Source organism: Mustelus asterias, chromosome 28 (genome assembly GCF_964213995.1).
Source record: "Mustelus asterias chromosome 28, sMusAst1.hap1.1, whole genome shotgun sequence".
Taxonomy (NCBI): domain Eukaryota; kingdom Metazoa; phylum Chordata; class Chondrichthyes; order Carcharhiniformes; family Triakidae; genus Mustelus; species Mustelus asterias.
In genome coordinates, this window is record NC_135828.1 from 19,380,617 (window position 1) to 19,405,048 (window position 24,432).

The following is a 24,432-nucleotide window of genomic DNA, read 5'->3' on the forward strand; positions in this document are numbered from 1 at the left end:
GGTGGTAACTGGGACAAAACACAGAACTTTCCAATCAGAAATCATTCCAAAACAAGTCGCAAATGCAATTTGCGGAGTGAAGAGCCTTTCAGAGAAAAGGAAAGGAAAGATTGACCAGCACAAATCTGTAAAGTAGTTTCAGGCCTCACCCACTGCTCACACGTCAAGGCAACAAATCTTTCAGGCAGAATATTCCTGTCCCGCCCGCCACGGGTATCATGGTGGGCGGGGAGTGGACCATGCAAAGGTCCGTTGACATCAGGTGGGATTTTCTGGTCTTGGGTGAACGCAGCCGGAAAATCCCGCCCACTGTTTCTAATGTAATCTTGGTGTTTCCGCAAAGTCCACCATCTGTTGTAAACATAAATTAGACATGATAAATGTTGGGTGACGCAGTGGCACGGTGGTTAGCACTGCTGCCTCATAGCGCCAGGGACCTGGGTTCGATTCCCAGACTTGGTGGAGTTTGCACATTCTCCCCGTGTCCGCATGGGTTTCCTCCAGGTGCTCCGGTTTCCTCCTGCAATCCAAAGATGCATAATTATTTCACAACTTCAGGATGTCCAAAAGTACTTTCCAGTATTGAAATATTTTTCAAGTGCTGTCACTGTTATATGTGGGAAACACCACAGCCAATTAAACTCCTGTGACAAGCAATGACCAGGTAATCCTTTTTAGGGGATGACATAAATACTAACCAAGCCGCCTGCAGGATCTCCCCTGCTCTTCTTCAAAATATTATCAAAGGCTCTTAGGGGTGAATGGAAGGAGAGAGCTTGGCATTGGGGGCTTGAAAGGACATAGGGGTGAGTGGGGCTGTAACTTGGCTTGGGGGGGGGGGGGCATAAGAGAACATGGGAGTGCTGGGAAAGGAAAAGGTTGGCATTGGGGGTATGAGGGGATATAGGGATGGGTGGGGATTTAGAATCATAGAATCCTACAGTGCAGAAGGAGGCCATTCGGCCCATTGAGTCTGCACTGACCACAATCCCACCCAGGCCCCATCCCCATAACGCCATGCGTTTATCCTAGCTAGTCCCCCTGACACTAAGGAGCAATTTAGCATGGCCAATCCACCTAACCCACATGTCTTTGGACTGTGGGAGGAAACCGGAGCATCCGGAGGAAACCCACGCAGACACGGGGAGGACATGCAGACTCCATACAGACAGTGACCCAAGGCCGGGAATCGAACCCGGGTTCCTGGCACTGTGAGGCAGCAGTGCTAACCACTGTGTCACTGTGCTGCCCATGCCATGTAACTTGGCATGGGAGCATGAGAGTGCTTGGAAAGGAAGAGCTTGGCATTGGGGGCAAGAGATGACATAAGGGGCAGCATGGTGGCACAGTGGAGCAACATGGTGGCAGAGTGGTTCACACTGCTGCCTTACAGCGCCAGGGACCCGGGTTCGATTCCCGGCTTGGGTCACTGTCTGTGTGGAGTTTGCACATTCTCCCCGTGTCTGCGTGGGTTTCCTCCAGGTTCTCTGGTTTCCTCCCACCGTCCAAAGATGTGTAGGTTAGGTGGGTTGGCCATCCTCAATTGCCCTTTGGTGTCAGGGGGACTAGCTAGGATAGGTGCATGGGGTTATGGGGATGGAGGCTGGGTGGGATTGTGGTGGGTGCAGACTTGATGGGCCGAATGGCCTCCTTCTGCACTGTAGGGATTCTATAATTCTCTGGATGGGTGGTGGGCATAATGTGGCATGGGGAAACCTTTCGAACTTACCTTTTTAAAGGTCCCCCCATGCATACTAGGGTTCGCGACTCCTCTGAAGGGGCCGTGACACTTTAAAAACCTGGCCCAACTCCCTGAAAACTGTATCTCCACATTGGATCCGGTCAGGTCAGGATTGCAGGATGCAGGCTACAGACCGGGAACCAGCCAGCACAAGCAGTCCCACGTTTGACAGCCTGGAATGGGGTTGGTCGGAAATCCCGAAATCGGGACTGGCCTGCTCATTATTAAAGGGCTCCCGATTCAACCGGACTCAGTGACAATCCGGGCCTTAGCGCCTGGAAAAGGTTAGAACTCTGTCGGTGGTGCTACATGTGCAACATCTAACCAGTGCCTTAGAGCTACAGCACCCGACTGCTGCAGAGTGCTATTTCCATTTCCAACAGTACCCCAGCGTGTGAAAGCCTAATTAGTAATATTGTAGATTCACACATACAGATAGAGGCTGCCTGCAGACTGCTTCCCTTGTGACCTTATATTCATCATCAAAGGGGAGGAATTTCCATCCTATTTGTCTCAGCTGGACTCAAAGCCAGGTGTCAAAGATAAGACAGAATTGTAAAACACTTCCCCAGCACAGTTGGCTGTGTCTATATCCAAAAACCATCGAAACTACAGATGTCAATTTTGAGATATGCACAATGCACTTTGAGATGTTACTGATACCATCAGTGTACATACACTCAGTCTGAATTTCTACCCGGACTCCATTAAGGTTGCTAATGCAGCTCAGGTTAAACTTTGACAGGCCTTCTTCATTCAGACCCCCACTGACAGAAGCTATTATTCACACCAAGGAAGGTGTAACCTTACTCCACGAGATTCAGCAAGACATCTTACGAAATGTCTGAGGAGGCGATGGCCGAGTGGTATTATCAATGCACTATTGATCCGGAAACTCAGCTAATGTCCTGGGGACCCGGGTTCGAATCCCGCCACGGCAGGCGGTGGAATTTGAATTCAATTAAAAGATATCTGGAATTAAGAATCTACTGATGACCATGAACCCATTGTCGATTGTCGGAAAAATCCATCTGGTTCACTAATGTCCTTTAGGGAAGGAAATCTGCCGTCCTTACCCGGTCTGGCCTACATGTGACTCCAGAGCCACAGCAATGTGGTTGACTTTCAACTGCCCTCCAAGGGAATCAGACTTTTGAATGGACCTACCTTGCATTAAGTTGATCTTTCTCTGCACCTTAGCTATGACTGTAACACTACATTCTGCACTCTCTCCTTTCCTTCTCCCCGTGTACTCTATGAATGGTATGCTTTGTATGTATAGCGTGCAAGAAACAATACTTTTCACCGTATACCAATACATGTGACAATAAATCAAATCAAATCAACTGGGGATGGGCAATAAATGCTGGCCAGCCAGCGACTTGTCCAACATGTCTATAATTGCACCTCTGCAAAGAAGCACCCCCGGAATGTTCTGGAATGCCTTGTCCAGCTCATGTAATAGATAATGGGGGGGGGGGAGGATTTCCCATCCTGCCCGCCATGGGAAATGTAGTGGGCAGGGGGTGGCCATGCAAGGGTTCCTTGATCTTGGGTGGGATTTTTCGGTTTTGGGTCAAGCGTGACTGGAAATTTCCGCCCAATGAGTCACAAGGAGCAGATGAAAGGTAGAAGTTTAAAATCCACCCTTTAGGTTGCAATGTTAGTGTACCTTAAATAATTTTTTTTTTACTCAAGCTCACAGCCTTAGGAAGGAGAAAATGAACACTGTGTGCAGGTCAGGTGACAAGTGTTGCTTTTGGTTTCACTTTTGAGTTGCAGGTTTGAGTTGAGTATTAGAAGGGACAGCAAGCTAAAAAGGAGTGTTTTCCCTCTCTCCCTGCTGTTTTGAAAATTCTGTTGGTTAGCTGAAAAACAAGATCCTGTTTTCCTGAAGGGTAAAAATCTGCTGTTGGTGGGGGCTGGACCAGAGCCTCTGTGGTGTTTTGGGAAGCTGTCTGGTCTTCAAACTGGTTGGAGTGAATCCAGACAACTGCAGATTTCAACCAAAGGACTCAATTCCAGTATCACGTGAGCAGTAGTCTGTGCTATGTTAAACCTGTGAATAGGGTTTTTGTTGTCTATGGGTTTTGGTTTTAATTGGAACAAATTAGAGATATTCATTAAGAATGATACATTACAGTAGTTGTTTTGTTTCTTGTTTGCAATTGATGAAAGTTCTTGCTAATTTTCTTTCTATACATGTTAACTATATTCTTAAATAAACTTTGTTCGATAAAAGCTCCCTCGTGGGTCTTATGAATCAGACCTGAAGTGGAACATCTCATGTTTATCCTAGGCAAATTCAAGATGCAAAACTTATGATTCAGGTGGGCTTCATAAAACACTTTGGAATTTCTAACCTGAACCATAACAAGGTTCACAATGCATTTGGAAAGGTTTTTTATGTTTGGATTGGGAGGAGGACCTGGTGCCATTTTGATGTGATACATATATGATGAGTCAATGTAGGCCCAATCATCTTCAGCTGCTTCATCAATGACCTTCCTTCCATCATAAGGTTAGAAGTGGGGATGTTGGCTGATGATTGCGCAATGTTCAGCACCATTCGTGACTCCTTTCCTGTCTTCTTCTTGGAAGGAAGCCCCACTGTGACAGCTTCACGGGTCTACCAGAATGGGTCCTTTTCACTCTGGAGGGTACTGGGAGAATTGAGTCGTGGCTGTGGTTCCTCACATTCTGCTGGGCAGGAGGGGAGTTGGGAGATGTCTCAGGTTTGCCAGTCAGGTTATCCTCCAGGCTGGTGGAAGAATGCAGCATCCCTGGCCGGTTAGATTGTATAGATGGCTTTATCCATGGGGTGGGAGGCCGCTTTGGTGTGGAAACTCATTCCCATCTGTTCCATGCCATCGTGTGGGCTATTTGGACGATGTGGACCGTGGATGTGACATCCTTTCAACTACTTGTCCATAGCGAGCTTGGTCTCAGATCCAAACTGGCTCTCCTGGTTGGAGGTCTGACACATTTCAGGGACCCGGGTTCGATTCCTGGCTTGGGTCACTGTCTGCGTGGAGTTTGCACATTCACACTGTGTCTGCGTGGGTTCCCTCCTGGTGCTCCGGTTTCTTCCCACAGTCCAAAGCTGTGCAGGTTAGGTGGATTGGCCCCTCGTGTCAGGGGGACCAGCTAGGGTAAATGCATGGGGTTGTGGGGATAGGGCCTGGGTGGGATTGTGGTCAGTGCAGACTCTGTGGGCCGAATGGCCTCCTTCTGTACTGTAGGATTCTATGTTTCCTGCCTTCTGATGTTTGTCACAGCTCAGCATCTGACTGGAATGATATTTGTCCTCTTTCTCTCTCATTTTGTCCAAATGATCAGTTTGTGCTTGCAGCGTGAGCATGTGGAGAGTAAGGAGTTGGGTGTTGCTGGTAGAGTTGTGGTTGTTGTTGATACAAATCATTGAATCCCTACAGTGCAGAAGGAGGCCATTTGGCCCATCGAGTCTGCACCGACCACAATCCCTATACAGGACCTATTCCCATAACCCCATGTGTTTAGCCTAGCTAGTACCCCTTAACACTAAGGGGCAATTTAGCATGGCCAATCCACCTAACCTAATCTTTAGACTGTGGGAGGAAACTGGAGCACCCGGAGGAAACCCACACACACAGACACGGGGAAAATGTGCAAACTCCACACAGACAATGACCCGATGCAGGAATTGAACCCGGATTCTTGGCACTGTCAGGCAGCAGTGCTAATCACTGTGCCACCATGCCACCCAATTTAGATAACAATTTAGATAAAAACAAAATACTGCGGATGCCGGAATCTGAACCAAAAACAGAAAATGCTGGAAAATCTCAGCAGGTCTGACAGCATCTGTGGGGAGAGAATAGAGCCAACGTTTCGAGTCTGGATGACCCATTGTCAGAGCTCCAGGAACAATTTAGCATGGGCAATCCACCTAATCTGCACATCTTTGGGCTGTGGGAGGGAACCGGAGCACCCGGAGGAAACCCACGCAGACACGGGGAGAACATGCAAACTCCACACAGGCAGTGACCCAAGCTGGCACTCGAACCCGGGTCCTTGGCGCTGTGAGGCAGCAGTGCTGCCCAAAGGTTTCTACCTCATCAACAAGGGCTACATCAGCTTATTTGGGCCTTTTAACAAGGATACGGGACAAAGTATCCACTGTACGCTGCTGCCCTCCCCAAACATACTCTGTCTTTGCAGGAAACATTATCAGGCTCTGAGTAAACCTGTTTGAGTGCTATAATAATATAATGGTTATCGATAGCCTCTTTGGTCTGAGGAATAGATTTTAAGCTTGTGACCATTACTGGTCCAAATATAGAGCAGACAATAAATTATTCTGAATGTTCTGTTAGAAACTGTTATCCTGAGGTTCAATAGCTGAAAAATGGTCTTAATCCCCATTCATCTGAAATTAAATATTGTTTTATAGTTGGCATTTCTGACTAAATGATGCTTAATTATTCTTAAGCTTAGTCCCTTTATCGAAAAATCTGTTATAAAAGCACCGAGGAAAAGCATTCTTTGACTTTTAGAATAGAATAGAATAGAATCCTTACAGTGCAGAAGGAGGCCATTTGGCCCATCGAGTCTGCACCGACCACAATCCCACCCAGGCCCTATCCCGATAACCCCATACATTTACCCTAGCTAGTACCCCTTAACACTAAGGGGCAATTTAGCATGGCCAACCCACCTAACCTGCACCATCTTTGGACTGTGGAAGGAAACTGGAGCACCCGGAGGAAACCCACGCAGACATGGGGAGAACGTACAAACTCCACACAGACAGTGACCCAAGCCAGGAATCGAACCCGGGTCCCTGGCGCTGTGAGGCCTTTAATCTGTAAATTTTTATTCTATGCTTATTCAAAGTGGAACCTATTACATTAATACAGCTCACCATTTTTACATTCAAAGAACAAAGAAAATTACAGCACAGGAACAGGCCCTTCGGCCCTCCAAGCCTGCATCGACCATGCTGCCCGACTGAACTAAAACCCCCTACCCTTCCGGGAACCATATCCCTCCATTCCCATCCTATTCATGTACTTGTCAAGAAGCCCCTTAAAAGTCACTATCGTATCCGCTTCCACTACCTCCCCTGGCAGCGAGTTCCAGGCACCCACCACCCACCATAATTCATTCAAATTGATGCATGAAGTCCAGAGATATGAAGGGGAAAGCAATTTGAAATACACACTAAAATGCCAAAAATGTTTTGATTCAGAGTTAGGTCTAGTTTACAATTTTGCTTTTTTTCTGTTAATTCATAAATTCAATGCATGTACTTTATATTACATGTATTATTTCTAAAAATTCAGTCATGGGATGTGGGCATCGCTGGTTGGACCAGTATTTGTTGCCCATCTCTAATTGTCCTTGAACTTGGCACAGTGGTTGGCACTGCTGCCTCACAGCGCCAGGGTTCGATTCCGCCCTCAGGTCACTGTCTGTGCGGAGTTTGCACATTCTTCCTATTACTGCGTGGGTTTCCGCCGGGTGCTCCGGTTTCCTCCCACTCTCCAAAGATGTGTGGGTTAGGTTGATTGGCCATGCTAAATTGTCCCTTATTGTCAAGGGGAATAGCAGGGTAAATGTGTGAGGTTGCGGGAATAGGGCCTGGGTGGGATTGTGGTTGATACAGACCTGATGGGCCGAATGGCCTCCTTCTGTACTGTAGGGATTCTATGATTCTAACTGAGTGGCTTTCTAGGCCATTTCAGAAGGCAGTTAAGAGTCAACCGCATTGCTGTGGCTCTGGAGTCACATGTAGACCAGACCGGGTAAGGACGGCAGATTCCCTTCCCTAAAGGACATTAGTGAACCAGATGGGTTTTTACCAACAATCGACAATGGTTTCATGGTTCATTGTTGGACTGCTAATTCTGGATTTTTTATTGAATTCAAATTTCACCATCAGCCGTGGTGGGATTTGAATCCATGTCCCCAGAGCATCACCCTGGGTCTCTGGATTACTAGCCCAGTGATAATACCACAACACCACCACCTCCTGACAATCCGCACTACACCCCTTCCAAGGTCAGTACATTCCAGACAGGATTCAAGACAGAAGTTCAAGGACAAAAAGGATAATGTGCTGACTAACTCACTGAATCACCATTCTACTTTGTAATAACACTATATTCTTCATTCTTCAAGTGTTAGACACACCACGGTGGCAAAGTGGTTAGCACTGCTGCCTCACAGTGCCAGGGACCCATAGATTCCCAGCTTGGGTCACTGTTTGTGTGGAATTTGCGCATTCTCCCCGTGTCAGCATGGATTTCCTCCGGGTGCTCTGGTTTCCTCCCACAATCTGAAAGACATGCTGGTGAGGCGCATTGTCCCGAACAGGCGCTGGAGTGTGGCGACTAGGGGAATTTCACAGTAACTTCATTGCAGTGTGAATGTAAGCCTTACTTGTGACTAATAAATAAATCTTTTAGAAATGAATGCTTGTTCCGTTCTCAGTGGAACAGCATATCTGAATGCCTGTGAATCAAATGCCTGTGAATCTGCCTTCATCCCAATTAAACGGTGACCTCATCCCAATTAGACTGGTCACATCACACACTTCCTAGTTTCTGTTCTGTATCATAAGTTTCAGCCCTGAATGTGGGCACATTACTTGCTGACCAACAATTCGAATGAATACAGCAACACTCTGAGAAAATGGAGCCACAGGGAAGTACTTCGGCCCATCGTACCCATGCCAGCGCTTTGAGAGAGCTATCCAATTATTCCCACTCCTCTACTCTCTAACCGTAGTTCAACTTCTTTTCCCCTTTTCAAGGTATTTATCCCATTCCTGTTTAAACGCTAATGAATCTCCTTCCGCCACCTTTCCAGGCATGACCACAGCAACTTGTGTAAATGTTTATCTCCTCATGTTGCCTCTGGTTCTTTCAACAATGACGACATGGTGGCACAGATGACCACTGTTAATTCGACAAAAGCGACAGTCAGGTTAAGCACTGTGAGATCCCAAAAGCTTCAGCAAAGCTGAGTGAGTTCATCATTGAGGGAGAAGGATTGGCTAGGTCCTTGGAAGACTTTGAAAGGTGCCAGTTGGTATGTTTGGTTGGCCCACATGTTCCAGCAAGAGTTAAAGTTTATTTATTAGTCACAAGTAGGCTTACATTAACACTGCAATGAAGTTACTGTGAAAATCCCCGAGTCGCCTCACTCCAGCACCTATTCGGGTACACTGAGGGAGAATTTAGCATGACAATGTACCTAACCAGCATGTTTTTCGGACTGTGGGAGGAAACCGGAGCACCCGGAGGAAACCCACGCAGACACAGGGAGAATGTGCAGACTCTGCACAGACAGTGACCCAGGCCCGGGAATCGAACCCGGGTCCCTGGCGATGTGAGGCAGCAGTGCTAACCACTGTGCCACCGTGCTGTCACCAGAGTCTAGGGTCGATCTCAGGCCAACATGTAGCTTACTGACCCCAGCCACACCAACAGTGGGGATACTTCAATGAGCCGTGACCTTATTGAATGGGAGAGCAGGCTCAAGGAGCCGAGTGGCCTACTCCTGCTCCTAATTTGTATGTAGTATTGTTTGAGCATTTTCTTTTTTGTCCATGAGATGGGGGCGTCACTGGGCCAGCATTCGCTGCCCATCACTGAGGGTATTTAAGCGTCAACCACACATTACTGTGGAGCTGGAGTCACGTGTAGGCCAGACCGGGTAAGAACGACAGATTTCCTTCCCTAAAAGACCTGATGTGTGGAATTTTCCTGTCCCGCCATCCGCGGGAACCGTGGCAGCGGGACACGGACCATGCGAAGGCCCAGGAGGGATTTTCCAGGCGAGTGTTGCCGGAAAATCCCGCAATATAAGCGTACAGCCCATAACCCAACAACCACAGGTTTAGTTTCTCCTGTTGTCTGGGATTCTATGAAACTCTGGTTAATGCCAACAATTAAACACAATTAACTACATCCCAGAGTCCTAGAAGAGATAGCTGAGGAAATTGTGGATTCATTGGCGGTGATCTTTCAGGAATCACTGGAGGCAGGGAGGTCCCAGAGGACTGGAAAGTAGCTAATGTAACACCGCTGCTTAAGAAGGGAGAGAGGCAGCAGATGGGAAATTATAGACTGGTTAACCTGACTTCAGTCATTGGCAAGATTTTAGAGTCCATTATTAAAGATGAGATCGCAGAGTACTTGGAAGTTCCTGATAAAGTAGGACTGAGTCAGCACAGTTTTGTCAAGGGGAGGTCATGTCTGACAAAGAGTTAGAGTTCTTTGAGGAGGTAACAAGGAAGTTAGATAAAGGAGAACCAGTGGATGTGATTTATTTAGAATTCCAGAAGGCCTTTGACAAGGTGCCGCATAGGAGACTGTTAAATAAGTTAAGAGCCCATGGTGTTCGGGGCAAAATCCTGGCATGGATAGAGGATTGGCTGACTGGCAGAAGGCAGAGAGTGGAGATAAAGGGATCTTTTTCAGGATGGCAGCTGGTGACCAGTAGTGTGCCTCAGGGGTCAGTGCTGGGACCACAACTTTTCACATTAACGATTTGGAGGAAGGAACTGAAGGCACTGTTGCTAAGTTTGCAGATGATACAAAGATATGTAGAGGGACAGGTAGTATTGAGGAAGCAGGGGGGCTGCAGAAGGACTTGGACAGGTTAGGAGAGTGGGCAAAGAAGTGGCAGATGGAATACAATGTGGAAAAGTGTGAGGTTATGCACTTTAGAAGGAGGAATGGAGGCATAGACTATTTTCTAAATGGGGAAATGCTTAGGAAATTAGAAGCACAAAGGGACTTGGGAGTCCTTGTTCAAGATTCTCTTAAGATTAATGTGCAGGTTCAGTCGGCAGTTAGGAAGGCAAATGCAATATTAGCATTCATGTCGAGAGGGCTAGAATACAAGAGCAGGGATGTACTTCTGAGACTGTATAAGGCTCTGGTCAGACCCCATTTGGAGGATTGTGAGCAAGGAAGGATGTGCTGGCCTTGGAAAGGCTACCAAATAAACCTGTTGGACTTTAACCTGGTGTTGTTAAACTTCTTACTTGGAAAGGGTCCAGAGGAGGTTCATAAAAATGATCCCTGGAATGAAGAGCTTGTCATATGAGGAACGGTTGAGGACTCTGGGTCTGTACCCATTGGAGTTTAGAAGGATGAGGGGGGATCATATTGAAACTTACAGGATACTGTGAGGCCTGGATAGAGTGGACGTGGAGAGGATGTTTCCACTAGTAGGAAAAACTAGAACCAGAGGGCACAACCTCAGGCTAAAGGGACGATCCTTTAAAACAGAGAGGAGGAGGAATTTCTTCAGCCAGAGAGTGGTGAATTTGTGGAACTCTTTGCTGCAGAAGGCTGTGGAGGCCAGGTCATTGAGTGTCTTTAAGACAGAGATAGATAATTAATTAGTAAGGGGATCAGGGGTTATGGGGAAAAGGCAGGAGAATGGGGATGAGAAAAATATCAGCCATGATTGAATGGAGGAGCAGACTCGATGGGCCGAGTGGCCTAATTCTGCTCCTATGTCTTATGGTCTAAAACACAGGCAAGATACAGGAGGGATGGGGTTAAATGTTGATAAAAATTTGCTATTAAGCATGCATTAAATAAATTACCAATCGCTTTTGTTTCGTGCCTTCCTCCACTCTAACTCAGAAATGTCAGATGGAGCCCTGTCACCCTCATTAAACATTAATAATCCTGGAACAGCCTCCTATCACAAGTCCCTCTGAATAGACGAAAGCGGTTGTAAGTGAATCTATTATTCAAACCATCGGGTCATTTCTTCGCTGCTTCCGCAGATTAGAGAGACGCGAGGGTTTGCCACAGCTGTACCCTCACCTGACTGTCAGTGTGTATCATGCCATCTGTATCTGAGGCTAAAACGCTTCACCTTACCCTTGCTCGCCGGCCCCTGAACGAATGTTGTCTTTTTGTGCGTGAATGTAATATGACATAGAATGGAACACAGAAACTAGGAGCAGGAGCGAACCACTCGACCCTTCGAGCCTGTGGACTGTCACGCTGGTAATTGTACACAACCCACAAGACTGCCTTGTAAATCCTTTTAGCGCTGCTGCCTCACAGCGTCAGGGGCCCGGGTTCGATTCCCGGCTCGGATCACTGTCTATGCGGAGTCTGCACGTTCTCCCCGTGTCTGCGTGGGTTTCCTCCGGGGCTCCGGTTTCCTCCCACAGTCCGAAAGATGTGCCGGTTTAGGTGCATTGGCCGTGCTAAATTCTCCCTCAGTGTTACCCGAACAGGCGCCGGAGTGTGGCAACTAGGGGATTTTCACAGTAACTTCATTGCAGTGTTAATGTAAGCCTACTTGTGACAATAATAAATAAATTTTAAACTTAAACAATCGCAAGAAGCTTCTTTGATGATATCCCTCCCATATGTCAATATATCTCTAGGGGTTAAAGGGATCAAAGGATATGGGGGGAAGGGGGGTCAGGATATTGAATTCGATGATCAGCCATGATCAGAATGAATGGCGGAGCAGGATTGAAGGACCCTGGTTAGACCCCACTTGGAGTACTGCGCGCAGTTCTGGTCACCTCATTACAGGAAAGATGTTGAAGCCATTGAAAGGGTGCAGAGGAGATTTACAAGGATGTTGCCTGGATTGGGGGGCATGCCTTATGAGGATAGGTTGAGGGAGCTTGGTCTCTTCTCCCTGGAGAGACGAAGGATGAGAGGTGACCTGATAGAGGTTTACAAGATGTTGAGAGGTCTGGATAGGGTAGACTCTCAGAGGCTATTTCCAAGGGCTGAAATGGTTGCTACGAGAGGACACAGGTTTAAGGTGCTGGGGGGTAGGTACAGAGGAGATGTCAGGGGTAAGTTTTTCACTCAGAGGGTGGTGGGTGAGTGGAATCGGCTGACATCGGTGGTGGTGGAGGCAAACTCGTTGGGGTCTTTTAAGAGACTTCTGGATGAGTACATGGGATTTAATGGGATTGAGGGCTATAGATAGGCCTAGAGGTGGGGATGTGATCGGCGCAACTTGTGGGCCGAAGGGCCTGTTTGTGCTGTGGCTTTCTATGTTCTATGTTCTATGAATGGCCTCCTCCTGCTTCTAGTTTCTATGCTTATATTTCCCTATTCATCGCATTGTGTTACTTGTCACATTGCAGTTTCTGGACCTGGGCACCTGATGGCGCTGTGAAGTCAGTTTCTGAGGGAGAACTTGCTGTTCGTCAAAGAAAAACCCTTACATTCATTAGCCGATCATTGGCAATACCTTTATTTATAATGAGTGAACCTATTGACCATTTGATATATTGGGGTAATCATGTGCCCTCCCTGTGACGGGTTTGGGGGCGGGGACATTTAATCGGGCAAGAGATAGTCCCGCCAGCGTCCTGCCTCCATCCCAATTAAATCCAGCCTGTGGACCCCCTTCCTGTCCCAGCACCAGTCGAGACCCTTAAGCAGTCAATTAATGTCCACTTGAAGGCCTCGATCCAGCTGTCACTGGTATTAACCCAGATCATAGAATCTTTACAGTGCAGAAAGAGGCTATTCGGCCCAATGAGTCTGCACTGACTCTCCGAGAGAGAGATTTATTTACCCAGGCCCTATCCCCATAATCCCACGTATTTAGCCCACTAATCCCCCTAATTTGCACATCTTTGGACACTAAGGGGCAATTTAGCATGGCCAATCCACCTAAACCTTGGGGTGGCACGGTGGCACAGTGGTTAGCACTGCTGCCTCACAGCACCAGGGACCTGAGTTCGATTCCCGGCTTGAGTGACTGCCTGTGTGGAGTCTGTACATTCTCCCCGTGTCTGCGTGGGTTTCCTCTGGGTGCTCCGGTTTCCTCTCTCAGTTTGAAAGACGTGCTGCTTAGGGTGGATTGGCCATGCTAAATTCTCCCTCAGTGTACCCGAACAGGCGCTGGAGTGTGGCGGCTAGGGGATTTTCACAGTAACTTCATTGCAGTGTTAATGTAAGCCTACTTGTGACTAATAAATAAACTTTACTTCACATCTTTGGACACGAAGGGTCAATTTAGCACGGCCAATCCTAACTTGAACATTTTTGGAGTGGTGGAGGAAACCGGAACGCCCAGAGGAAACCCATGCAGACACAGGGAGACCGTGCAGACTCCGCAAGGGCAGATATGGGTGGGTTGCGCACAATGCAGGATCAGGGAGCAATCACTGGTAAGTTTACGATGGTGTCCTAGGAAGGATCACTGGCTCAAATACACTCAGGGAGAGTGGGGACCAACTAAAAGCCATCCCTTGCTGCCAACATCCGCCCCCACCCTTACCCTGAGAGCCCCTGCCCGTGACCCCTCCCCCTGCCTTCCGCCGCCATCCCTGACCTCAGATCCAGCGATGATCTTAGGCCTCAGGTCGGTGCCAGGTTGGTATTAGCCATCACCTCTCCAGTAGCCGGGCGGGGTACAGAAGAGCTGCCAGTTTCCAGCTCCCAGCAAGCAGCTCGTTTGACCCCCCCCCCCCCCCCCCAGAATCCTCAACCCTTGGGGCAGGCCCACCATTGGCCTGTCAATTGGCATGATTGGCACGAGATGCAGTGGGCCTCCCCAAAATGAGGCAATATGGGGGGTCCGCACCTGCTCCCCAGATGGGGGCAAAGACCCCCCCCCCTCCACCCCCATCCCCCACATCAGTTCCACAAGATTCCACCCCTTAACTAGAAAACAGCGTTGAAATTCAGCATCCACTGTGGTGAAGAACTTTGAAAGTCAGATTTACTCAGTTTATCTTCATAGAAATATAGGGTGATCCAGCACTGAGGGAGGCCCTTTGACCCATTGTGTGTCTGCCAGCTCTCTGTATGAGTTCTCCAATTAGTCCTACTCCTCTGTTCTTTGCCCATAGTCTGGCAATTCGTCTCCTGCTTCCCAGGGATAGCACAGTGGCACATCTGTGTCCCTGGAGATATGAGGGTCCAGGGAACTCCAGCGTTCAATTCTAACTTTGGGCGACTGTCTTAATGGAGTTTACATTTTCTCCCCGTATCTGCGTGGGTTTCCTCCGGTTGCTCCGGTTTCCTCCCACAGCACAAAGATGTGCAGGTTAAGTGGATTGGCCATGATAAGTTGCCCCTTAGTGTCCAAAGAGGTGCAGGTTAGGTGGATTGGCCATGCTAAATTGCCCCTTAGTGTCCAAAGATGTGCAGGTTAGGTGGATTGGCCATGTTATGTTGTCCCTTAGTGTCCAAGATTTGTAGGTTAGGTGGATTGGCCATGCTAAATTGCCCCTTAGTGTCCAAAGATGTGCAGGTTAGGTGGATTGGCCATGCTAAATTGTCCCTTAGTGTCCAAAGATGTGTAGGTTAGGTGGATTGGCCATGCTAAATTGCCCCTTAGTGTCCAAAGATGTGTGGGTTAGGTGGATTGGCCGTGCTAAATTGCCCCTTTGTCCAAAGATGTGTAGGTTAGAGGATTAGTGGGGTAAATGTGTGGGGTTATGTGGATAGGGTGGGAGTGGCCCTGGGCAAGATGCTCTGTCGGAGGGTCAGTGCAGACTCGATGGGCTGAATGTCTTCCTTCTGCACTGTTGGGATTATACAGTGTTTACCCAGCTCCTTGTAATTTTTGCTGAAATTGCTTCAACCATCCATCTAGTGCTGAGTAGATCATGATAACGCACTACATAAACTTGTTTCTGATCTTTTTCTTGTGCCCACTACTATAACAATTGATTAAAACAGCTCAGACAGAAACAGATCCAGACTGTACTTCATTGAAGAGTAGAAAATATTGCAGGCAATGTGGCTGTATGCATGCTTCAAATATTCATTTTAAATGGATTACCGTCTCATTAACATGGCACGGTGGCACAGTGGTTAGCACTGATGCCTCACAGCGCCAGGGACCCGGGTTCAATTCCAGCCTCGGGTCACTGTCTGTGTGGAGTTTGCACATTCTCCCAGTGTCTGCGTGGGTCTCCTCCGGGTGCTCCGGTTTCCTCCCACAGTCCAAAGATGTGCGGGTTAGGTGGATTGGCCGTGCTAAATTGCCCCTTAGTGTCAGGGGGTTAGCAGGGTAAATGAGTGGGGTTAGGAGATAGGGCCTGAGTGGGATTGTGGGCGGTGCAGACTCGATGGGCCAAATTGCCTCCTTCTGCACTGTAGGGATTCTACGATAACAGAGAAATGAGAATGGGTTGATACGTCAGTCCTTTTGTTACTTAGATTATCCAATATGTCAGCAATGTTGTCTTTAGAGTGTTCTTGGATCCTCACGTCCTCTTTAACTGTCACATGTGTTAGCAACATGCTTTGCTTCAACATTTACCCAAGAGAACATGTTCAAAACAGCTGTTGCCGTGACAGCAGACAGAATAGGGGAGCGATTCACCGCTACAATAGGCAACTTGTGTTCTTTCAGAGTTTCTACATAAGAAACGCGCACACACAATAAATGACTAAATAGTGCAGCCTTTCAGATAGTGACAAGTGCAATGTAAACAAGGATTAGCATTGAGCTGCTCAAGGTTAGTTCAGTCCGAACATGATGTCTGGATCGCTCCCAAAGCAACAAAGCCACAAAGGAAATCACTCGCTGTATCCAATTACAACCAAGCATTCCGGATGTATTAATCCCGAAGGAACATCTCCAAGAAAACCGTGGGCCTCTCCCCATGTTGTTTGTGGGAAAGCTTCTCTCTAAATTGTTGATCAGTCACTTGAGACGTTGGCCTGGGTCTTGTGGTTGTAATGACGGTGAAATTGTTGCAGCCTTCGCCACTATTATTCTGTGAAACCCACCGCAACTTCTGGCATCTTCGCACGTGTGAGGCTAAACACGGAAATTCAGGAGAATTTACAACCTGTGATTCCCTCTTCCTCCACAGGGTGCGCTGTTGATGTCCCCTCTGATGGCAATCTTTAGAAATCACTGAATTGACACAAATCTCCCCCATAATAGTAGAATATCACTGTTAACGTCCTCTGAAAATGTTACACATAATTCATGAGGTGTTAAGTGGGTTTTTAATGCTGTATTAAGTCATAAGATCATAAGATATAGGAGCACAATTAGGCCATTCGGCCCATTGAGTCTGCTCTGCCATTCAATCATGGCTGATATGTTTGTCAACCCCATTCTCCCACTAACTAACTAACTAACTAACTAACTGACCATTGTTGAACAACCTCTCTGGTCCTGATAAACTAATTTTATGTTTGTGTAATGTTGATCTTTTTCCATTCCTATAAAAAAATCAGTTTCTTAAAATAATAAGTCAAGTTTCTTTACGATACTTCAGCTTTTATGGTGTGTGCCCCAATCTTTGTTTTGCTCTCTGTAACATTTATAAAAAGCCAAGGATAATCTGCACATTTTCCTCCCTGCCTTGCAGTCTGTGAGAATCCATCATTGTGATTGGCTGCCCGCCCTGGCGCGGTTGCTGGTCACTTAGTGATCCCCTGGACTTGGCGCCGGGTTCAAGTTAGCATCAGGGAAGGGGGAACCAACACCACAGAGACCATAAGACCCCTGTGGGCAGCTTTCGTTGAGGCCAGCAGTGAGCGCTCCCACTTCAGCGCTCGCTGTGGGGTCAGTAATCTGGAATTACCATGGAGACAAAAAGATGTCTGGCAGTTTGTCTAGGAGTGGTCATGTGTGGAACTTCCAAGTTCATAATTAAAACTAAAGATGTCTGTTTTAAAAATTCTACTCCACTGCAAAGAGTTTGGGCTCATTTAATTCACCAAAGGAGGCCATTTGGTCCATCATGTCCATCCTGGTCCTCTGCTAGAGAAACTCCTCCAACCCCAAACTCCTGCCCTGTTTTCAGCAACCACACTTTTATGCCCCCTGAAAATAATCTTTCTACTCACTCCACCAATTATAAAGTCATAGAATCCCTACAGCGCAGAAGGAGGCCATTCAGCCCATCGAGTCTGCACCGACCACAATCCCACCCAGGCCCTATCCCTATAACACCCAGTATTTGCCCTCACTAGCACCTCCTGATCTCAGAGCTAAAAAGATATTCGGACACAGTGTTCATGACTGATGGATCCTTTATTGCCTTCTTATCGATAAGGAGAGCAAAACTGAAGAATTGCTAAGTCTTCTTCAGTCTGCCCTACTCAATTGTGTACAGTCAGCCTTTTTTATAAGGCACAACTTCTGTAAAGATATTTTTTTCTAGTCACGCACACCTCTGAGAGGTAGGCTCGAGACAATAGCTGTTTAATCGTGTCCCATCGGTAATGGCAAAATCTTTAGTGGTAGATGGATGGAATGTCCATTCAAACAATGGTCATTTAATCATGTCTCAATCACAGTTTCAGTGCTGTTAGCAATGACATTCAGCTGTGACCTGTTGTTAGATATAGCAAGATAGCCCCTTTGTCTGCACTGGCTATTTCACGTATATGCAGAGACAGCCAGTCTACAATGAGGGTGCTGCTAATTTTCCCAGCCCCCTGGCCAACCTCCTGCTGAGCTCAGTTCTCCTCTCCCACACCGATACTAAGGAGCAATTTAGATTGGCCAATCAACCTAACCCGCACATCTTTGGACAAGAAGGGACAATTTAGCATGGCCAATTAACTTAACCCACACATCTTTGAATTCCGGTGGAAACCGGAGCACCCAGAGGAAACTCATGCAGAAACGGGGGGAACGTGCAGACGCCACACAGACAATCACTCGAAGCCAGAATCGAACCCGGGTCCCTGGCGCTGTGAGGCAGCAGCACTAACCACTGTGCCACCGCTCCACCCCAAGTTATTGGCCCTCATCCGAAGTTTGTTGCACTTGTTACCCAATCATTGAAGCTCGCTTGGCGTCTGTTCTTGTTTCTGCTCAGGTTTGATAGCCTTTCTCAAGATCAAATCCCAACCCTCCAGTTCACATTCACCGTCTGTGTCCATTTTGACCAATAGGGTCGCCCTCCTCCATCTTGCAACACTTTCTTCAACGCTATGGACTTTGTGGAGATAGGGTTTGACAAAGTTCCAAATAAAATCTCTGTCTGAGGCATTAAATTAGAACATGTCCCCTCTTTCTTACCAAATTTACCAAGACAATAGATTAAAACGTCACTTCAGTGGGACTTATTTGGATGTTGGTTTATGAATAAGGGGGAATGGTTGCTGACATGTCTTGAAGCACAGCGAGCAATGTCCCTACCTCTGGGTTCAAGTGCCGCTCTGGAACTTGATGGCCTGGGAAACGTGCATTCAGAACATCACCAAATAAGTTGTCCATCCTTCCAATATGGTGGGCGGTAAGAGTGGGAGAGTTTCCCAGTTAGCCATAATGCAGAAGGCAATGGCAAATCACTGCGGTACTTTGCCAAGCGTAATCACGGGCCAACCCAATGGAAGTCCATGGACGCCAACACCCTCTTAGGACATGGTCCCCGAAAGAGGAAGAGTTAGCTTCATACATCAGTGGATCGGTTAAAGAGGCAGAAATTTTTAACAAATCTTGAATCATTAACTGCGAAAATACACAATCAGAAACTAATTAGAATACTTAAATATTCAATTGTTAAAAATAGGAGCAAGAACTCATTCTTGATCACTTATAAGAATTTTGCAGACACCCTTGTAGATAAGTTAATTAACGGGTTGGTTGTTAGGGACATTGGTAAAGAACGTTTGATCACGACCTATCATGTCAGCACTGGCCACCGACCTATCTCTCCAAATCTCAGCATTCTGCCTTATATGCTATTTAAAATGCTCTTGTGAATTACCTTGCTACAGCATTAAAGGGTGCGACAGGAATACAAGTTTGTTTCCTTTCTCAGTTAAGAATGTTTCCTTGCCCTCAAAATAGACTCAGTCTTCCTTTGTCCGCAGGGTTCCATCCAGCTGCAAGGGAGTCAGGTGAACGAGTTTGCAGCCAATCCTGAGGAGCCGGGAAAACATCTGTTTGAGATTGTCCCAGGTAAGAACATTGAGTCTGGTGTTGTTGTTTGGGTTGCTCCCCCACATTTCCTGTGTCCAGTTCAGTCAAAAGCTTCCCCATTTTGACATGCCCTGCTCGTGTCAGGAACCTAATGCTACATTCAGAATATTGTACAATGATTGGAGTGTAATTATTGAGTGTAATTTGTACCGGTATAATAGTGTACTAGAGTAAAGTACAACATGTATGCTATCAATCATTTTTATAATGCAGTGTGGGCTACATGACAGGTATTTTGATTCATTTCGTTAATCAAACATTTTTTTTCTAATTCATTCATGGGACATGGGCGTCTCTTGCTGGCCATCATTTATTGCCCATCCCTAGTTGCAAGAGGGCAGTTGAGAGTCAACCACATTGCTGTGGCTCTGGAGACAGGTAAGGACGGCAGATTTCCTTCCCTAAAGGAACCAGATGGGTTTTTCTGACAATCGACAATTGTTTCATGGTCATCGGTAGATTCCTAATTCCAGATTCTTTTTTTATCGAATTCAAATTCCACCATCCGCCGTGGCGGGATTCGAACCCGGGTCCCTAGAACATTAGCTGAGTTTCTGGATTAATAGTCGAATAATACCACTAGGCCATCATGTACCCTTTCCTTGGAAGAACGTAAGAAAACTTTTTCCAGACAGTCTGCTATAACTTATTTCCTTTTTTAAAATTGCTATTTGATTTGATTTATTATTGTCACATGTATTAGTATAAATGAAAAATATTGTTTCTTGCACACTATACAGACAAAGCATACCGTTCATAGAGTATGTAGGGGAGAAGGAAAGGTGAGGGTTCTGAATGTAGTGTTACAGCCATAGCTAGCGTGTAGAGAAAGATCAACTTAATCTCACTCATCCATTCCTTGTCGGACAGCATCCAATTTTCTTTTTCTTCAGTCATTCAAGGGATGTGGCCATCTTGCAAAGCTTTCTTCAATGCTATGGACTTTGTGGAGATAGGGTTGGACAGAGTGGTTTTGCTCAACAATAATGTGGTGTCATCCGCTTGTTATGTACAAAGATGTAAAATGGGCCTTTGGAAGATGGCACAAAGCAATGGCTGATTATGGAAGTTGACATACATTCAAGGAGTCATTTGTATCAAGAAGGTGTGGTGAACCATCGTTGATTACCACTGGGGGTTGTTCTTATGTTACTGTTGGGTTAGGGTGTTGTCACTGTGGGGGTTGTATAATGTTGTTGGGTTAGGGTGTTTACCTGTGGTAAATGTTATTATGGCACATCCCGGTGGGGCCCCACCTCCGGAGGAGAGGTATAAGACCCTCTGCTCCGGCAGGACCCCTCCAGTCTGAACTGGTGTACTCGTGTTAGTTAGTTCCATTGTTTGATAATAAAAGCCTTCAATAACTGAAGCCTTGTTCCATGTGCTTGATTGTCGCGCATCAATTTTATTATCAAACAGAAAACTCTCAGTAGTAAAAAGGGAGTATGGAACAGATATTAAAACCAGATCGTCTGGCGTTGGACCCACGTGCGGTCGGTGCCGCTAACACCTTCGACCACTGGTGGAAGTGTTTCGAAGACTACCTGGCAGCCTCTGTAGCTATTACTACAGACAGCGACAAACTCCAGGTCCTCCACGCAAGGGTAAGCGACACGATTTATCTTGCGATTCGTGCGGCCACCACTTACCCGAGGGCCGTCGAGCTCTTGAAGAAACGATACACGAGACCACCCAACGAGATACACGCTCGTTACCTCCTCGCTACACGACGTCGGCAGTCGGGCGAAACCATGGAGGACTACGCCAATGAGCTCCTGCAGCTTGCCAGGGGTTGCGATTGTAAAGACGTATCAGCCGAACAATACATGTACGACCTCGCCCGAGACGCGTTCGTAGCAGGGGTAGGGTCCTCGTACATCCGGCTTAAATTACTGGAGAAAGGGAACCTCAACTTGACCCAAGCGATGGAGATGGCTGAGATGCTGGAAGCGGCGTCGAAAAGCTTGGCTCTGTACCCCGAGGACCACGTGGAGACAACGTGGCAAGAGCAAGCTCAAATCCCTCCTCGCCCCGCGGGCTCGCGCTCCCATATCGATCCGACGACGGCGGCAGCTCCAGGCGGCCAGCGATGCTATTTTTGCGGTGGGGCCAAGCATCCACGGCAACAGTGTCCTGCAAAAACGGCGATCTGCAGTCAGTGTGGTAAAAAGGGGCACTATGCTAAAGTTTGCAGGTCGAAGTCCAAAAACGGCAGTGCAGCTTGTAACCCTCCAGAGCGGAGACAATCTCCTTCGGCGTCGCAGTACCCACGAGGTCCGACCACGTGCGAATCCAGGACGGCGCCATCGTGGCTGACGGAGGAGGAGGAAGACCACCAGGAGTCGCTACGTTTGGCGCCCTCACCCACGTGCGATTCATGGGGGCGGCCATCATGGTCCACGACGACTAGGAGCGACCAGCAGGGGTCCTCAGCATCAACATCGGCTGCATGCAGTGACGCCCAGGGGCCAACGGTGGCGTCGATCTCCCTGGACCAGACAAAGCGAGTGGAATCGGCTGACGTCGGTGGTGGTGGAGGCAAACTCGTTGGGGTCTTTTAAGAGACTTCTGGATGAGTACATGGGATTTAATGGGATTGAGGGCTATAGATAGGCCTAGAGGTAGGGATATGATCAGCGCAACTTGTGGGCCGAAGGGCCTGTTTGTGCTGTGGCTTTCTATGTTCTAAAGCACCACAGGCTTGAGAATTCCATGATGAATATCAAGGTAAATGGTCGTACTGTGCATTGTCTGTTTGACAGTGGGAGCACCGAGAGTTTCATACACCCTGACACTGCAAAAAGGCGTGGACTCCGGGTTCTACCTGCCAAGCAGACAATTTCCATGGCATCACGGTCCCGGTCTGTACCGATCCAAGGACGGTGTATGGTAACCCTAGAGGTACAGGGCACAATTTACGAGCAATACAGGCTCCTTGTGTTACCTCACCTTTGTGCGCCAATTCTCCTCGGACTAAATTTTATGGTCCACATGAAGAGTGTGATCCTACAGTACGGTGGGCCACTCCCTTCACTGGCAGTAGGGAATCAGCCGCAGCCTCCAAATTGCCCAAAGCGCCCCGCATGCAATCTTTCCACTCTGAAAATCACCACACCTTCTCTATTTAAGAATCTGGTACCAGGCTGCAAGCCCATCGCTACTAAGAGTAGGCGTTACAGCGCTGAAGACCGGATCTTTATTAGATCTGAGGTTCAGCGGCTCCTCAAGGGAGGGATCATACAGGCCAGTGCTAGTCCGTGGAGAGCGCAGGTCGTGGTAGTCAAAAGCGGGAACAAACCTCGGATGGTCATCGACTACAGTCAGACCATTAGCCGTTATACGCAGCTGGATGCGTATCCTCTCCCGCGCATTTCTGATATGGTCAATCAGATTGCGCAGTACCGAGTGTTCTCTACCATAGACCTTAAGTCCGCCTACCATCAACTCCCCATCCGCCCAGAGGACCGACAATATACGGCTTTTGAGGCGGATGGTCGTCTATACCATTTTCTCAGGGTTCCATTTGGTGTCACCAATGGGTCTCGGTCTTCCAGCGTGCTATGGACCGAATGGTGGACCAGAACGGGTTGCGGGCTACCTTCCCGTACCTGGATAACGTCACCATCTGCGGCCATGACCAGCAGGACCATGAAACGAATCTCCAACACTTTCTGCGCACTGCATCTCGCCTGAATCTGACCTATAACAGGGAGAAGTGCGTATTCCGTACGCGCAGGTTAGCCATCCTCGGATACGTGGTGGAAAACGGGGTCATTGGCCCTGACCCAGACCGTATGCGCCCCCTTACTGAACTTCCCTTGCCCGCTAGCACGAAAGCACTGAGGAGATGCCTCGGGTTCTTTTCATATTATGCGCAGTGGGTCCCCAACTACGCGGACAAAGCCCGTCCGCTCATCAAGTCCACGACCTTCCCACTCACGCCGGAGGCCCAATTGGCCTTCAAGGCTTTGAAAAGCGACATTTCGAAAGCCACGATGCACGCGGTGGATGAATCCATCCCTTTCCAGGTGGAGAGTGATGCATCTGATTTCGCCCTAGCCGCCACACTAAACCAGGCAGGCAGGCCCGTCGCGTTCTTTTCCCGCACCCTTCAAGGCCCCGAAATTCGGCACTCAGCGGTGGAGAAGGAGGCTCAGGCCATTGTGGAGGCAGTCAGACACTGGCGCCATTACATAGAATCATAGAATCATAGAAACCCTACAGTGCAGAAGGAGGCCATTCGGCCCATCAAGTCTGCACCGACCACAATCCCACCCAGGCCCTACCCCAATATCCCTACATATTTACCCACTAATCCCTCTAACCTACGCATCTCAGGACTCTAAGGGGCAATTTTTAGCATGGCCAATCAACCTAACCCGCACATCTTTGGACTGTGGGAGGAAACCGGAGCACCCGGAGGAAACCCACACAGACACGAGGAGAATGTGCAAACTCCACACAGACAGTGACCCAAGCCAGGAATCGAACCCAGGTTCCTGGAGCTGTGAAGCAGCAATGCTAACCACTGTGCTACCGTGGCGGGGAAGCGGTTCACTCTGATCACGGATCAACGATCCGTGGCGTTTATGTTCAGTAACACGCAGAGGGGCAAGATCAAGAACGATAAGATCTTGCGGTGGAGAATTGAGCTCTCCACCTATAATTACGATATTATGTATCGTCCAGGGAAGCTCAATGAGCCCTCGGATGCCCTCTCGCGTGGAACATGCGCCATCATGCAGGAGGACTGCTTGAAGGCCCTCCACAATGACCTGTGTCAT

At 47.9% G+C, this 24,432-nt stretch overlaps 1 protein-coding gene across 1 annotated transcript in view; it reads left to right on the forward strand.

Moving 5' to 3' along the window:
- arhgap22a (Rho GTPase activating protein 22a) overlaps positions 1–24,432 on the forward strand; it is a 271,703-nt gene that overhangs the window by 16,958 nt on the left and 230,313 nt on the right. Inside the window, exon 2 of the mRNA XM_078199641.1 lies at positions 19,540–19,627. Coding sequence (XP_078055767.1) covers positions 19,540–19,627 — 88 coding nt within the window. The remainder of the gene's footprint in view (positions 1–19,539; positions 19,628–24,432) is intronic.